The following is a 14,488-nucleotide window of genomic DNA, read 5'->3' as shown; positions in this document are numbered from 1 at the left end:
CTCATGACATTAGGAAAACAGAATGGGCAGAAGCACGGGGGCGTCCTGGACCTTCCAGGTGACATCAGGCACATTCCATGGTCCAGCCATGGCATCAGACCTGCCCAGGCACAGGGCCCAGAGAGCCATCCCTGGGGGTTGGCTTCTCTGTTCTGTCAGTGACCCTGAACCCCCCATCTCCATATCAAACCCACTGTGGTGAGCACAGTGAGGTGGCAGAATAATGCTCCCCAAAACAACCTGCCTGAGCCCCACAACCTGTGACTCCTCCTGGTTACCTGGCCAAGGGAATTCAGGTGGCCGGTGAACTTAAGGCTGCTGACCGGCTGACTTAGGAGGGAGTCCTGAAACAGGGAAGAGGGAAGCAAAGGAGTCACAACCAGAAAGATGATGGAGAGTCGTCCCATGAGAAAGACATGACCTGGGGCGGCTTCAAGGTCTGAGCCCCTGACAGCTCGAGGATGAGGTTGCCTTTTAGGGGAAGTGTGGGTGCATCTGGGGAGCATCTTGGTGGGGGTAGGCATTCTGAGGTGCCAGTAAGACTCCCCAGAGGAGAAGCATGGTGGCAACAAGAGGCGAGCATCTGGGGTGCAAGGTTGTAAGACCCCAACATGCTTAGCATGGGGGAGAGAGCATGGGCCAGGCCAGAGCACCACTCCTGCTAACGAGAATTTTCAACAGCTTGAAAGCATCAAATTAGTATGTCTTTGCACAGCAAAGGAAACCATCAACAAAATGAAAAAGGACCTTACTGATTGGCTTATTGACTGGGAGAACATAATTCATCTAGAATACATCCGATAAGGAATTACCTTCCAAAATATATAAAGAACTCAAAGAACTCCACACCAAAAAACAAACTGTAGAGGGCCCCCTGGGAATGCACATGGATGACCTTTAATTATCATCAGCTGAACTTAAGGCATAGGCAGAACCACCCCCTGGGAACACGTTTCCCCAAAATGTGGGAGACGGACCTCAGTACCAATTTCTTATCTTTATCCATGTTCTTGGAATGAGGAACAAGTAGGACCTTTACTTACCCAGGTCTTGATATGCTAAATCCCTGGAATGAGGGGATCAATAGAACCTGGGCGCACCCAAAACTCCTTTGATTCTAAGCTTTTCAGGGAAACCTCCCTTTATTCTTTTGGAAATAAATAAATGCGATGTGTTGTCTGTGGTGGGTGTTGACTGTCCCTCCATCAGAGTGACAGCCCCCACCCGGGTCCCAGCATGAATCTATTTCTGTGTCTTGGTCTCTTTTTTCCTTTAATTTCTTAATCCCCAGCTCCTCCACTCAGGAACCTGTCATTTTCCGCATGGGTGGAGGAAAACAGAGAAACAGCCCCCATAATAAACAAATAAACAAAAACAAGCACACACACAAAACACAATCCAATTAAAAAATGGGCAGAGTACCTGAATAGACACGTCTCTCAAGGGGACATACAGATGGCCAATTGACATCGGAAAAGATGCTAAACTTCACTAGTCATCAGAGAGATGTAATTAAAGCCACAATGAGGTATCACCTCACTCCAGTCAGAATGGCTACCATCAGCAAATCCACAAACTACAGGTGCTGGCGAGGATGTGGAGAAAAGGGAACACTAGCACACTGCTGGTGGGAATGCAGACTGGCACAGCCATTAAGGAAAACAGTATGGAGTTCCCTCAAAAAACAACAATGGCACTGCCTTGGGACCCATGAATGCATGTCCAGGGATAAATCCAAAGAACCCCAAAACATCGATTCAGAAGAACAAGTGCACCCCTCTGCTCACTGCAGCGGTATTTACAAACAGCTGAGACTTGGAAGCAGCCCAAGCGCCATCCATCCACGAGTGGATAAAATAGCTGTGGCTTATCTACACAATGGAATACGACTCAGCAACTATAAAATATGGAAATCTTACCTTGGCCACATCATGGAGGGACCCAGAGAGTATTATGTTAAGTGAAATAAACCAGTCAGAAAAAGACAAGTGCCATATGATTTCACTTAAGTGTGGAATCTAAAGAACAAAATAAACTAACCAGCAAACTAGACTCATAGACACAGAGAACAGACTGACAGTTGTTGGAGGCGGGGGGGGGGGGGGGGGGAGGTGAAGTCATTAAGCAAAAGCAAACAAACAAACAGAACTCAGAGACAACAGGATGGTGACTGCCAGAGGGAAAGGATGGTGGGAGGTGAGGAGGGTGGAGGGGATAAATGATGACAGAAGAGATTGGACTGTGGATATGAACACACAATATAGAGAGTCTGCATACAGAATTGTGCACTGGAAACCTGAATAATCTTATTAACCAATGTCACCCCAATAAAGTCAATCAATTTTTAAAACATGAATAAAAAATTAAAAAACCAAACTCTTAAAAAAAAAAGTGCTGCACTGTGATTAGAAAGTTAAATTAATTTTTTAAAATATATTTTATTGATTTTTTTTTACAGAGAGGAAGGGAGAGGATAGATTAGAAACATCAATCAGCTGCCTCCTGCACACCTCCTACTGGGTATGTGCCCACAACCAAGGTACATGCCCTTGACCGGAATCAAACCTGGGACCTTTCAGTCCGCAGGCCACCGCTCCATCCACTGAGCCAAACCATTTCGGCGAGAAAGTTAAATAATTGTAAACCCTGCCAACAAGGCTCAGTGGTCGAGCATCGACCTATGAGCGAGGAGGTCAAAATTCGATTCCCGGTCAGGGCACAGGCCCGGGTGCGGGCTCCATCCCCAGTGTGGGGTGTGCAGGAGGCAGCCGATCCAAGATTCTCCCTCATCATGGATGTTTTTCGCTCTCTTTCCCTCTCCTTTCTTCTCTGAAATTCATAAAAGTATATATATATTAATTAAATTAATTAAAAATAGTAAAAAAAAATAAAACCAGTATGAAAATGAATTAAAAGCTAACAGTTTCCTAAATAAACCCAAGAAATTGGAGCCTGGGCCCTGAGACCAAATGAGGCTCGTGTACCTCGTGCCCCTCCCTCCCTGTACACGTCCCGATGCTCCCGGGACTTGTCCTCAGTCTGGGCCTCCCTGTGGCAGGTCTCACACGAGGAGAAGAAAAGGCAGATGAGCAGCTCCCATGGGCGCTGGGAAGCATTAAGCAAGCAGGAGCTGAGTCTCTAATAGTGGAGACACACAGGGGAAGACATCAAACTAGAGACCAAAGAACGTGGATGCAGCCTGAGCCAGCCAGAGGACAGGGACACAGAGGAAAAAGCACAGCGCAGGAGTGGCACAAACAGGAACCAGGAAGTGACTGTGCCCAGCATCTCACCTGACCCCTGACACCCGCTGTATATAAAGGCCCCCCGGCCCAGGAGTCTCCACACCTCACCACCTCCCTCTCCACCTGTGCCTCTACCTGCTCAACCCTCAACCACCAGAACCATGACCGGCTGTGGCTGCTCTGGGGGCTGTGGCTCCAGCTGCGGGGGCTGTGGCTCCAGCTGCGGGGGCTGTGGCTCCAGCTGCTGTGTGCCCGTCTGCTGCTGTAAGCCTGTGTGCCGCTGTGTACCAGCCTGTTCCTGCTCCAGCTGCAGTAAAGGGGGCTGTGGCTCCAGCTGTGGGGGCTGCAAGGGAGGCTGTGACTCCAGCTGTGGGGGCTGCAAGGGGACCTGTGGCTCCAGCTGCTGTGTGCCCGTCTGCTGCTGCAAACCCTGCTGCTGCCAGACCAGCTGCTGCAAACCCTGCTGCTGCCAGACCAGCTGCTGCAAACCCTGCTGCTGCCAGACCAGCTGCTGCAAACCCTGCTGTGAGCCTGTCTGCTGCTGCAAACCCTGCTGCTGCCAGTCCAGCTGCTGCAAACCCTGCTGCTGCCAGACCAGCTGCTGCAAACCCTGCTGTGAGCCTGTCTGCTGCTGCAAACCCTGCTGTGAGCCTGTCTGCTGCTGCAAACCATGCTGTGCCCCCGTTTGCTGTCAGTGCAAGATCTGAGGCTCAGATACGCAGCCTGGTAGTTTTGGCCATGAGTGAAGACACATCCACGGGCAGGACAGCACTCAGGTCAGGAACCTCCTCGTCCTTGCTGGCCAGACTTTGCCATCTGCAGGCCCTTCAGAAACTGAGCCCCGAGAAGCAGCCCTCAGGCACTGCATGGGGCACAGAGCCTCCCGGCTCTCCCCATTCCGGCCTCTCCCTGCTCAGTCCTTGTGCCCAGGGAACTCCAGGGCTGGTGCGGATCCCAGAGCCTGGGCCCTGACCCACTGAACACCACGTCCTGTCCCTGGCATTCCCCGACACCAGCTTGCCTGATTCTTGATCTAATCAATTCCTCCCTGGACATGGGGAAGCCTCTAAATGAGCAAATTCTCCTGTGACCAGCTGGTCTTTCCGAGGTTCTTTCCTCTCTGCCATTCTCGGGGGAAACCAGAGCCCTCTGCGTGCTGCCAGGGGTGGGGCATGCAGGGAGTGGACACTTTTTACTTCGGTTGATGTGGCTCAGGGGTTGAGCATCGACCTATGAACCAAAAGGTCATGGTTCGATTCCCAGTCAGGGCACCTGCCCAGGTTGTGGGCTCAATCCCCAGTAGGGGTGTGCAGGAGGCAGCCAATCATTCTCATCATTGATGTTTCTCTCTCTCTCTCTCCCTCTCCCTTCCTTTCTGAAATCAATAAAAATATGTGAAATAAAATAAAAGTGCTTCATTAAAAAAAAAAAAAAGTCTCAAAGCTACCACACCGAGTGAATGCTTCACCAGGAAAGAATGCCAGCTCCCACAGTAGCTCTCTCTTTCGGGGGGTGGGGTGGGGAGAAAGCATTCTAACACACCCACACTCACGTCAATGCCAGCTCAGTAAGAGGTGAAGGTGGCAGCCTTGTGCCCAGCGAAGGGTCCAGCACCAGAGGGCAGAGCAGACGTCGCCCGAGGAGAGCTATGTGTCGGTGCTGACCCTCGGAGCTGGCATAAGTTTTGCCTAGTGCAGACCCCTCCCTGCTGCCACCTGGCTGTGCAGGAGCCCTCCTCGAACACCTGGGGAGGCAGGTGACCTAGATGCGACAAACAGCAGACATGCCGAAACCTGGGAGGAAGGCTGAGGGGAGGCCCTGCAGAAACTAGGGCTTTGAAACTACCACGAACACCAGGGAATTCGAAGGCCACACGTTCCCAGCCAAGGGCGCTCAGAAAGACCCGGGAAGACTCAGGCTTCTCCTCCATCCAGCTGGCAGCGTGCCCGGGACAGGCAGGCAGTGAGTGTGGGCAGAGCTAAGTATCCAGGGAGGATCCCACAGAGCTGCCTGCAAACCCCGATCTGTCTTTTTGTCCTTGTTCTAAGCATTTAAGAAAAGTGTCCTCAAGCCCCTGGCTGACTACTAAGCGCCAGAAACACAGATCTGAAACCACACAGGACAAAGGCTAGTCTTTCCAAAAACGGTCTAGAAACCACCAAGTGAGCAAACACCTACCACTCACCAAGCAGAGGAGCAGCCCTGGGGCGGGAGAGGAGCGGTTGACAGTCACACATTATGATATCGAGGAGTCCAGTTTTCAGCGCAACAGAAGTGACCCCAGAAGTGGGGCTGCTGGTTCTATGGCGGCTCCACCCTGGGTTTCCTCAGGGCTCTCTGTGCTGTCCCAGCAGTGGTTGGCCACGCTGTTCCAGTCCCACCACGGGGCTCCCGTGCGCCAGGTCCTCGCCATCCCTGGCCTGTCCTTCGGCGACGGCCACTCTCACGGCCTGAGGGATGCCTCTGTGTGGCTTTGATTTGCCTTTCCCTGACCACTAGTGACATTGAGCATCTGTGACTGATTTCTGACCACATCCCAGCTCCACCGAAAAGGGAAGAAGAGTCTTTTAAACAAATGGCACTGGATATCCCGGTGCCAAGAAATGAAGGTGAACCCGACTTCACAGCAAAACTGACTCCAAATAGAACAAAGACAGAACTCAGAGAGTTTGAGCAATGAAACTGGAAGAAAGCGTAGTGTATTCCTAAAATAATAATAATAATAATAATAATAATAATAATATATAAAAATAATTAAAAAAAAAAAAAGAAGTGTAGTGTAGGGAGCATTTGAGATCTTGCTCCCAGGCAATTGCCATCAATTTGGCTCAAATAAACTCTTGTAAAAATACAAAACAAAAAAACACAAAATAGTGTAAATCTTCATGGCCTTGGGTTTGGCAAGGAATTCTTAGACTTGGCTCCAAAAGCACCAGCAGCAAAGGAGAAATAGACAAGTTGGACTTTGCCAAAATCAACAATGTTTGTGTGTCCTACAACGCCGCTATGAGAGCGAAACGTGAGAAGACAACACGGGCGGAGGGAAAGCATGTGCACATCATGCATCTGACATGGCTGTGAGTCTGGGACATATAAGAGATGCCTGCAGCTCATAGAAAAAAGAGAAATGACCCAGTTTACAAACGGGGAGAGAGTTGAATAGACATGTCTCCACAGAAGTCCTGAAATGGCTAACAAGCACAGGGAAAGGCATCCGTCACATCAGTCTCTGAGGAAATGCACGTCGAAGCCATGAGGTGCCATGTCAGACCTCTCGGGTGGCTATTGATAATGTCCATTCCCATAAGGGGACCCATGAAACGGAGGCGGCCCCTGTGGCCCAGCCCACGTCACAAACCTAAACCCCAGTCAGCCACACCAAGTCCCCCACTCAGCTTCAGCCAGTTCAGGAGCCCTAGAAACAGGACCTACTGCCTTACAAGGAAATCCCCATCTCCTGGCCATCCCCATGTTGTCTCTGCAGCTCCCTGTAATTGGGCAGGAAGAACGTGGAGATGAATGAGTGCTTGCTAATGCTTATAAGTTTTCTTTTGGGTATAATGCAATGTTCTATAAATAAACTGTGATGATATTTATAAATATACTGAAATCATTGAGTTATGCCATTTAAGTGTATGAGCTTTATGCTGTATAGATCATGTCGCAAGAGGTGCTTAAAAATCACATTAGCAAAGCCCTAACCAGTTTGACTGAGTGGATAGAGTGTTGGCCTGTGGACTCAAGGGCCCCAGGTTTGATTCCGGTCAAGAGCATGTACCTTGGTTGCAGGCACATCCTCGGTAGGGGTGTGCAGGAGGCAGCTGATGGATGTTTCTCTCTCATCAATGTTTCTAACTCTCTATCCCTCTCCCTTTCTTTCTGTAAAAAATCAAAAAAAAAATTTTTTTTTAATCACATTAGCAAAGTAAATATAGGCACTCAACCCATCAAAAATGGAGAACTACAAGGTTTGAGAGCACTTGAAATCAACCACGGAATTCACCATAATAAGGAAATGTTCTATGATGATTTAAATGAAAAGAAAAGGCACTTAAAATATTCAACATTCATTCACAATTTTACAAAGAAAGACCCTGCAATATGGAAGTCAGTGAACACTTGCTGAATGAGACAGCACTAAAAAACATCAAAAAACCACCAAACACCGTTCTTAGTGGTGCAGTATTTTAATACTTGCTCCCGAGTTGTGAACAACAAAAATGTTCACTCTCGTTGCTACTTCTCATTGTCCTGAAGGAGCCAATGCAATAAAATAATTTAAAAATTAAAGTTTTGAGGATTAGAAAAGAGGTCATCACACAGGCCCACATGACATGTAGGAACTCTGAACGGCTGCAGATGCACTAGTGGATGTATTGCTGGGGTGGTTCAATTAGAATAATGACTGATAGTCAACCACTGGGTAGGCCTACCGCTGTTAACGAGTGAATCAATCATTAATAACCTTCCAGGACAGAAAGCACCAGACCCCGATGGGCTCTGGTGAACCCGACCAAATGTTTAAGGAAGAAGTTCACCAGCTCTCTCCGTGCTGTTTCAGAAGGTAGAAGCCAAGGGGGCACTTCCTGACTCACCCCGTGAGGCCAGCACCACCCTGATACCAAGACCAAGCAAACACATCACAGAAAAAGAAAAGCACAGACCAGTGTCACTCATGAACAGAGATGTAAATTTTTAATAAAAAAAAAAAGAGCAAAAAACATTAGTAAATCAAATCCACACGAGCATTAATAAAAATATATGCCGGGACCAGGTGCATTTTATCCCAAATCTGCAAGGCTGGCTCAATATTCAAAAATGAAAGAACGTAATTCATCACTATGACAGACCAAAATGGAAAATTTTAAGACCGTGTCAACAGACCCAGCATTTGGCAAAACTCAAACGCCTTCGTGATAGAAATGTGCAGTAAGCTAGGAACAGAGGGGACTTGCTTGACTTGGTAGAGAGCATGGACAAAAGCCCACAGGTAATGTCACACATCGTAGGAAACAAGATTTCCTGCAAAGGTCAGGTTCAGAGCAGGGATGTCTGCTCTCACCACTCCTTCCCAACATGTGTTGGAAGGCCTTGCCAGGGCGATAAGACAAGAAAAGAAGGTGGAAGGAATACGGATTGGAGGGGAAGAAATGAAACTGTCTTTGTTCTTAAATCACATGATTGTCTATATAGGAAATTCAAAACATTCTGCAAGAAAAAAATCCTAGGACTTACAAGTGATCATAGAAAGACGAAGGGATACAGGTTTATATACAAAAGTCAATCACTTTCCTATATTCCTGCAATGCACAAATAGAATTACACATTAAAAACACAATATCATTTACACTAGCACCCCAAAAAGTGAAAGCATAGGTATACACTTAATTTAAAATGCCTGAGATCAGCCCTAGTCAGTTTGGCTCAGTGGATAGAGCATCCGCCTGTGGACCAAAGTGCCCTGGGTTCAATTCTAGTCAAGGGCACGTACCTCAGTTGCAGGCTCCTCCCTAGCCAGGGTTCTGGTCCTGGCACATGCAGGAGTCAGCCAATTAATGTGTTTCTCTCACATCAATGTTTCTCTCTGTCTTTCCCTCTCTCTTCCACTCTCCAAAAATCAATGGAAAAATTTCCTCGGATAAGGATTAATAAAAAATAAAATGTCCAAGATCAATATGAGGTAGCTACAAAACTCAGATTGAAAAAAAAATAAAAAAAGAAATAAATTAATGGAAAGATAATCCATGTTCATGAATCAGAAGACACAAATTGTCAAGATATCAGTTTTTCCCAAAGTGACCTATACAGTCGACGCGATCCTAGCCAGATCCCAGTGGGTTATTCTGCGGATGTTGACAAACTTTCTCTAGAATTCACACGGGGGCGAAAGATCCCAAAAAACCCACACTGTGTTGAAGGAGAACAAAGCTGGAGGACTGACACTTCCAGACCTCAAGGCTGACTATTCAGCCACAGGAATCAAAAGAGGTCGGTAACGGGCACACACACACGGATCAATGGAGCTGAGCAGAGAGCACAGAGGCATCTCTGCACAAATATGGTCAACTGGTCCTTGACAAAGAGCAGGTGAGAGAGGGTCTGGGCTTCTCCTGGAGCCCAGCACACAGAGCAGAATGGATGTAGCCTGTTCCTAGAGTATTCCACAAACACTAGCAATCCTGGAAGTTACTTTCCATGAATAAAGAATAAACAAAACAGGAAGAGGTTAAATTTAGAAACATGAAAAAGAGGACCAGACATACACACACAGACACACAAACAAACTCACACTCACACAACAGGCTCTGGAGAAACGGCACAAAAAGCCAACACGATGCTGTCACCCACATGCCATGCTGTCGGCACAGAAAGCAGGTGACCCCCTGTCAGGACTCTGAGGGAAGAAGCCTGAGGTCCGTGTGGATGAGGAAGAGGCCAAATTTAGAAACCTCCGAAAACGGTTGGTGCCCGGGGACAGGACAATCAACACAAGCCACCCTGAGGCAATAGTCCTGGCACATGCCCTGACCAGGAATTGAAAACAAGGAAGTGACAGAGCCCAGCATCTCCCCTGCCCCCTGCCCCTGCCCCCAGTGGTATATAAAGGCCCTCGGCCCAGGAGGCTCCACACCTCACCACCTCCTTCTCCATCTGCTCCTCTACCTGCTCCACCCTCAACCACCAGAACCATGACCGGCTGTGGCTGCTCTGGGGGCTGTGGCTCCAGCTGCTGTGTGCCTGTCTGCTGCTGTAAGCCCGTGTGCCGCTGTGTGCCAGCCTGTTCCTGCTCCAGCTGCAGTAAAGGGGGCTGTGGCTCCAGCTGTGGAGGCTGCAAGGGGGGCTGTGGCTCCAGCTGTGGGGGCTGCAAGGGGGGCTGTGGCTCCAGCTGTGGGGGCTGCAAGGGGGGCTGTGGCTCCAGCTGTGGGGGCTGCAAGGGGGGCTGTGGCTCCAGCTGTGGAGGCTGCAAGGGGGGCTGTGGCTCCAGCTGCTGTGTGCCTGTCTGCTGCTGTAAGCCCGTGTGCCGCTGTGTGCCAGCCTGTTCCTGCTCCAGTTGCAGTAAAGGGGGCTGTGGCTCCAGCTGTGGGGGCTGCAAGGGAGGCTGTGGCTCCAGCTGCTGTGTGCCCGTCTGCTGCTGCAAACCCTGCTGCTGCCAGACCAGCTGCTGCAAACCCTGCTGTGAGCCTGTCTGCTGCTGCAAACCCTGCTGCTGCCAGTCCAGCTGCTGTAAAACCTGCTGTGCCCCCATTTGCTGCCAATGCAAGATCTGAGGCTTTGAATCCAGACCTTTGGTCTCAGTGTTTGGGAATCCCCTGAATCAGGTCCTCCCTGCTGCACCTCAACCTCCTCCTTCCCCTCATTCATGCTCAGGCCCCCTCTGTGCTCAGCGCTCCGGGCCTTCTCCATCCTCCTCCCTCAAGGGCAGTGAGTCCTGGTCACTGGAGGTGCCTGGAGGCAGGTGCCAGCTGACAACTGAGACTGCGCCCTGGCTGGTGCGTGGCCATTCCCTGCCCCTCCCGGTGGCTGAGATGCTTGGACAACCCTGCACAGTCAGGGTGTGTCTGAGTGATGGCCGAGGGCTGCTGGCACCTGGCTCCTCAGCCACCAGGGCCCTGGCCTGTCCTGGCCACGCCTCCCTTCCCCGTCCCCCACCCCCTATGAGGCTTTCCTTCCTCCTTTGCTTCCACTCTTTCTATAAAAAATAACTGAATTTCTTTTAATAAAACTTCTGTGTTCCTGTAGCCAATTGTATACTTGGTGCCATCCTTTTTTGGGGGTAATGCATTGCTTACCTCCTCGTAGATGTGACTCGGGGTCTGTCCCCTCTGCTGGGGATCCATGTGGCGTGCCTGGCACGGTTGTCAGGTTGTGAGCCTCAATAGTTGAGCATCAACCTGTGAACCAGGTCAGAGTTCAATTCCTGGTCAGGGCACATGCGCAGGTTTTGGGCTTGATCCCAAGTAGGGAGTGTGGAGGAGGCAGCTGGAGGATGTTTCTCAATCATTGATGTGCCTTTCTAAATTGATTTCAGAGAGGAAGGGGGAGGGAAAGAGAGAAACATCAATGAAGAGAGAGGGCCCACACCGGCAGGGCTCTCATCATATTTTTATCCCTCTCTCCCTCTCGCTTCCTCTCTGAAATCAATAAAAACATACACATTTTAAAAAAGAACCACCCACTGGCTCCTATCTCCCCAGCAGCTGCCCAAGGTCATTGACCTCCCAGGACAAGAGTGCTCCACCAGAGCAGTGGGCACTGGGGGACACTGCCAGGCAAACTGGTCTGGTACCCACAACCACCTGGGATTGGTGGGAGCGCCAGTCAATGAGGGACAACTCCTCCGTCCCACCTCCCTCCTCTCAAGTTCCTCCCTCCTCCCTCCTCCCAAGTCCCTCCCTCTTCCCTCCTCCCAAGTCTTGGGACAGAAAGGCTGGTCCTGGAGGTTCCCAAGGTCGAGGGATCCCAGTCCTCGGAGCCTCAGTCCACCTTCCATCAAACACACACTTAGAGTTTAGATTGAAAGCAAAGGGTCGCCTCATAGAGCCCTGGACCAGTTTCTTCTGGGAAAGCAAGACCACTGTACATCTGGGAAGCTCAGGGGACTGCCATGGGGATCCGCCCGCAGTGAGACTGTCCTGGGACCGGGTCTCCTAAGCTGGGCTCTGGAAACTGCACCGTTTCCGGGGAGGAGGGGCCCAGCGTTACTGAGGAGGTTCTGTAGCCAAATGGACCTGAATAAGAGAGGAAAGTGTGCCAAAGCCAGAACCACGCTGAGCTGCTCACCTGATGAGCTCAGCTGGGAACAGGATGGAGGGACAGGTGCAAGGCTGAGGAAGGGGTTCCTGAGACAAAGGAGGGGAGGATAATCTAGATACTGTACACAATGTCAGATGTTTTCAGCAACATCTAGGAGAGGGTGTAAGTCCTGCAGAGGTCCCGTCTAGCCGGGGAGCATGGTAGTATTTATCGCTGGTCTTGAAAGAAAATCTTATTTAAGATCATGGCTTTTGGGGTTCAGGAAAGTGGTATTAGCGGAAGCATGAGTTTTCTGTATGAGCATGTGCACACACAGAGGCAGGCAAAGCAGCTGGTAGAACCAGACCTCCTGGCTGACTTTGATGCTAAGACCAGGCGAGCCCCAACGTATGGATTTCCATGTGCCACCATCCTTGGGGCACGGCCTCTGCAGGAGAGAACTGACCTGACCTGCTGCGGACAGGGCAGCCCCAGACAGTCCCAGGGCAGTCCCAGAGAGTTTCTGGGAAAACATTTGAAGAAGGGGAAAGGGGGAGGATCCAGGGAGGTAGGGTGGAGCGGGTGCCTTGGGGAAGTCCCCCCAGCAGAGTTGGCACCACTGAGACATGCCCTAAAACAGACCTAAATGCAGCCCACTCACCCCAGCCAGCAGACCAGCCAAACTCTGAGCATGCGACGTGGCACAGTGAGCCCTGGCATCCAATCATGATGAAGGGGTGAGCAGGTGTCCGCCCAGTTCCTGGCACTGCTGGGGGTGGGGCAGGAAAAGGCATCATTACATTTATTTTTTTAAGTTAATTACCTGTTTTTTCCTAAATATATTTTATTGATTTTTCACAGAGAGGAAGGAAGAGGGACAGAGAGCTAGAAACGTCGATGAGAGAGAAACATCGATCAGCTGCCTCCTGCACACCCCCTACCAGGGATGTGCCCACAACCAAGGTACATGCCCTTGACTGGAATTGAACCTGGGACCTTTCAGTCCACAGGCTGATGCTCTATCCACTGAGCCAAACTGGTTTCGACAAGATGTCATTATATTTAGAGAGTCTTGTCTAAGATGGGAAAAATAAACAAATAAATAAAATTTAAGTATGAAACGATAGAGTTGTCACTGAAACAGGGACAGTAGATAACTTATAAATCAGTCAGAGCAAAAAGATGCGTGGTTCAGTGAGTGAGCATCAACTTATGAACCAGGAGGTCACAGTTTGATTTCTAGTTGGGGGCTCCTTCCCAGTGTGAGGCCTGAAAGAGGCAACTGAGGAATGATTCTCTCTCATCATTGATGTTTCTCTTTCTCTCCCTCTCTGAAATCAATACAAATATATATATATATTTAAACCCTATGACAGCAATTGCTGGTGTGGCTCTGTTGGTTGAAGCGGCATCCATGAACCAAAAGGCTGTGGGTTCAATTTCTGGTAAGGGCATGTGCCCAGGTTTCGGGTTCAATCTCCCATTGGGTATATGAGGCAACTGGTCAATCTCTCTCTCTCTCTCCCTTCCTCTCTCTAAAAATCATCCTCTAGGGAGGATTTAAAATAAAAGAGACAATAGTTAGGACTGACTGATCATGAAGATACTAGGTACCCAGACTTGGGCTACCTAACTAAACCTCGCTTTAAAATAATGGTTTGGCTCAGTGAATAGAGCATTGGCCTACAGATTGAAGGATTTCAGGTTTGATTCTGGTCAAGGGCACATGCCTGGGTTGTGAGCTTGATCCTCAGAAGGGGGCGTGCAGGAGGCAGTTGATCAATGATTCTCGCTCATCATTGATGTTTCTGTCTCTTCCTCTCTAAAAACAATAAAAATATAATTAAAAAAATAAAAATAAAATAAAGTAATGCTTAGCCCTAAATGCTTGAGCCAGAAAAAGAAAGATTGAAGATGAATGAGTAAGGTATTCACATTAAGAGAGTAGAAAAACAAGAACAGAGAAAAATAATAGAGTAGGAGGAAATATAAATAAACAAATTTTGAAACAAACCATAAAGGGGGGTCAATACCATTAAAAGCTGGTCTTCGAAAAGCTAAGGAAAGTGACACCATTGAGCGAAACTGATCAGAGGCCAGAAAGGGAAGGAGGAAGGAGAGGAGGAGGCACAGACGCCCCCCTCTGGCAGGAACTCAAACAAGAGCCGTGGGAAAGCATCGACCACCCACCGGAAAACCTGGATGATCCGTCATCTCGCCTGAGGAAGAAACGGGAAATTGACGAGGGACAAGTCTGCTCTCTGTGTCCCGTGAGCAAACCTCCGCCGTTCCCGTGCTCCCTGATCACGTCACAGGCAGGTTCTACCCAGGGGTCGAGGAACAAATAGCTCCTCGTTGGGCAAACGTTTCCACACGCAGGACGTGCCGGCCACACCCAGCGCACAGGTGCCACAGGAGGGGGCCGTTGGGAGGAGCGGAAGCTCTGCCAAAACCGTGTGCCAGCCCCTGGGATGATGCCCAGGGACAGGAGGTACTGCATGTTTACATCC

At 49.6% G+C, this 14,488-nt stretch overlaps 1 protein-coding gene across 1 annotated transcript; it reads left to right on the top strand.

Moving 5' to 3' along the window:
* Window positions 1–1,550: 1,550 nt before the first annotated feature.
* LOC123651939 (keratin-associated protein 5-1-like) lies at window positions 1,551–10,513 on the top strand. Its single transcript, XM_045578214.1, has 4 exons — window positions 1,551–1,582; window positions 3,580–3,935; window positions 5,577–5,710; window positions 10,400–10,513. Exons 1-4 carry the CDS (start codon window positions 1,551–1,553, stop codon window positions 10,511–10,513), a joined length of 636 nt encoding a protein of 211 aa, XP_045434170.1.
* The last annotated feature ends 3,975 nt before the right edge of the window (window positions 10,514–14,488 follow it).

Source organism: Pipistrellus kuhlii, unplaced genomic scaffold (assembly GCF_014108245.1).
Source record: "Pipistrellus kuhlii isolate mPipKuh1 unplaced genomic scaffold, mPipKuh1.p scaffold_m20_p_91, whole genome shotgun sequence".
NCBI classification, from domain to species: domain Eukaryota; kingdom Metazoa; phylum Chordata; class Mammalia; order Chiroptera; family Vespertilionidae; genus Pipistrellus; species Pipistrellus kuhlii.
The sequence above is the reverse complement of the archived record's forward strand: the minus strand, read 5'-3'. Positions and strand labels throughout refer to the sequence as shown.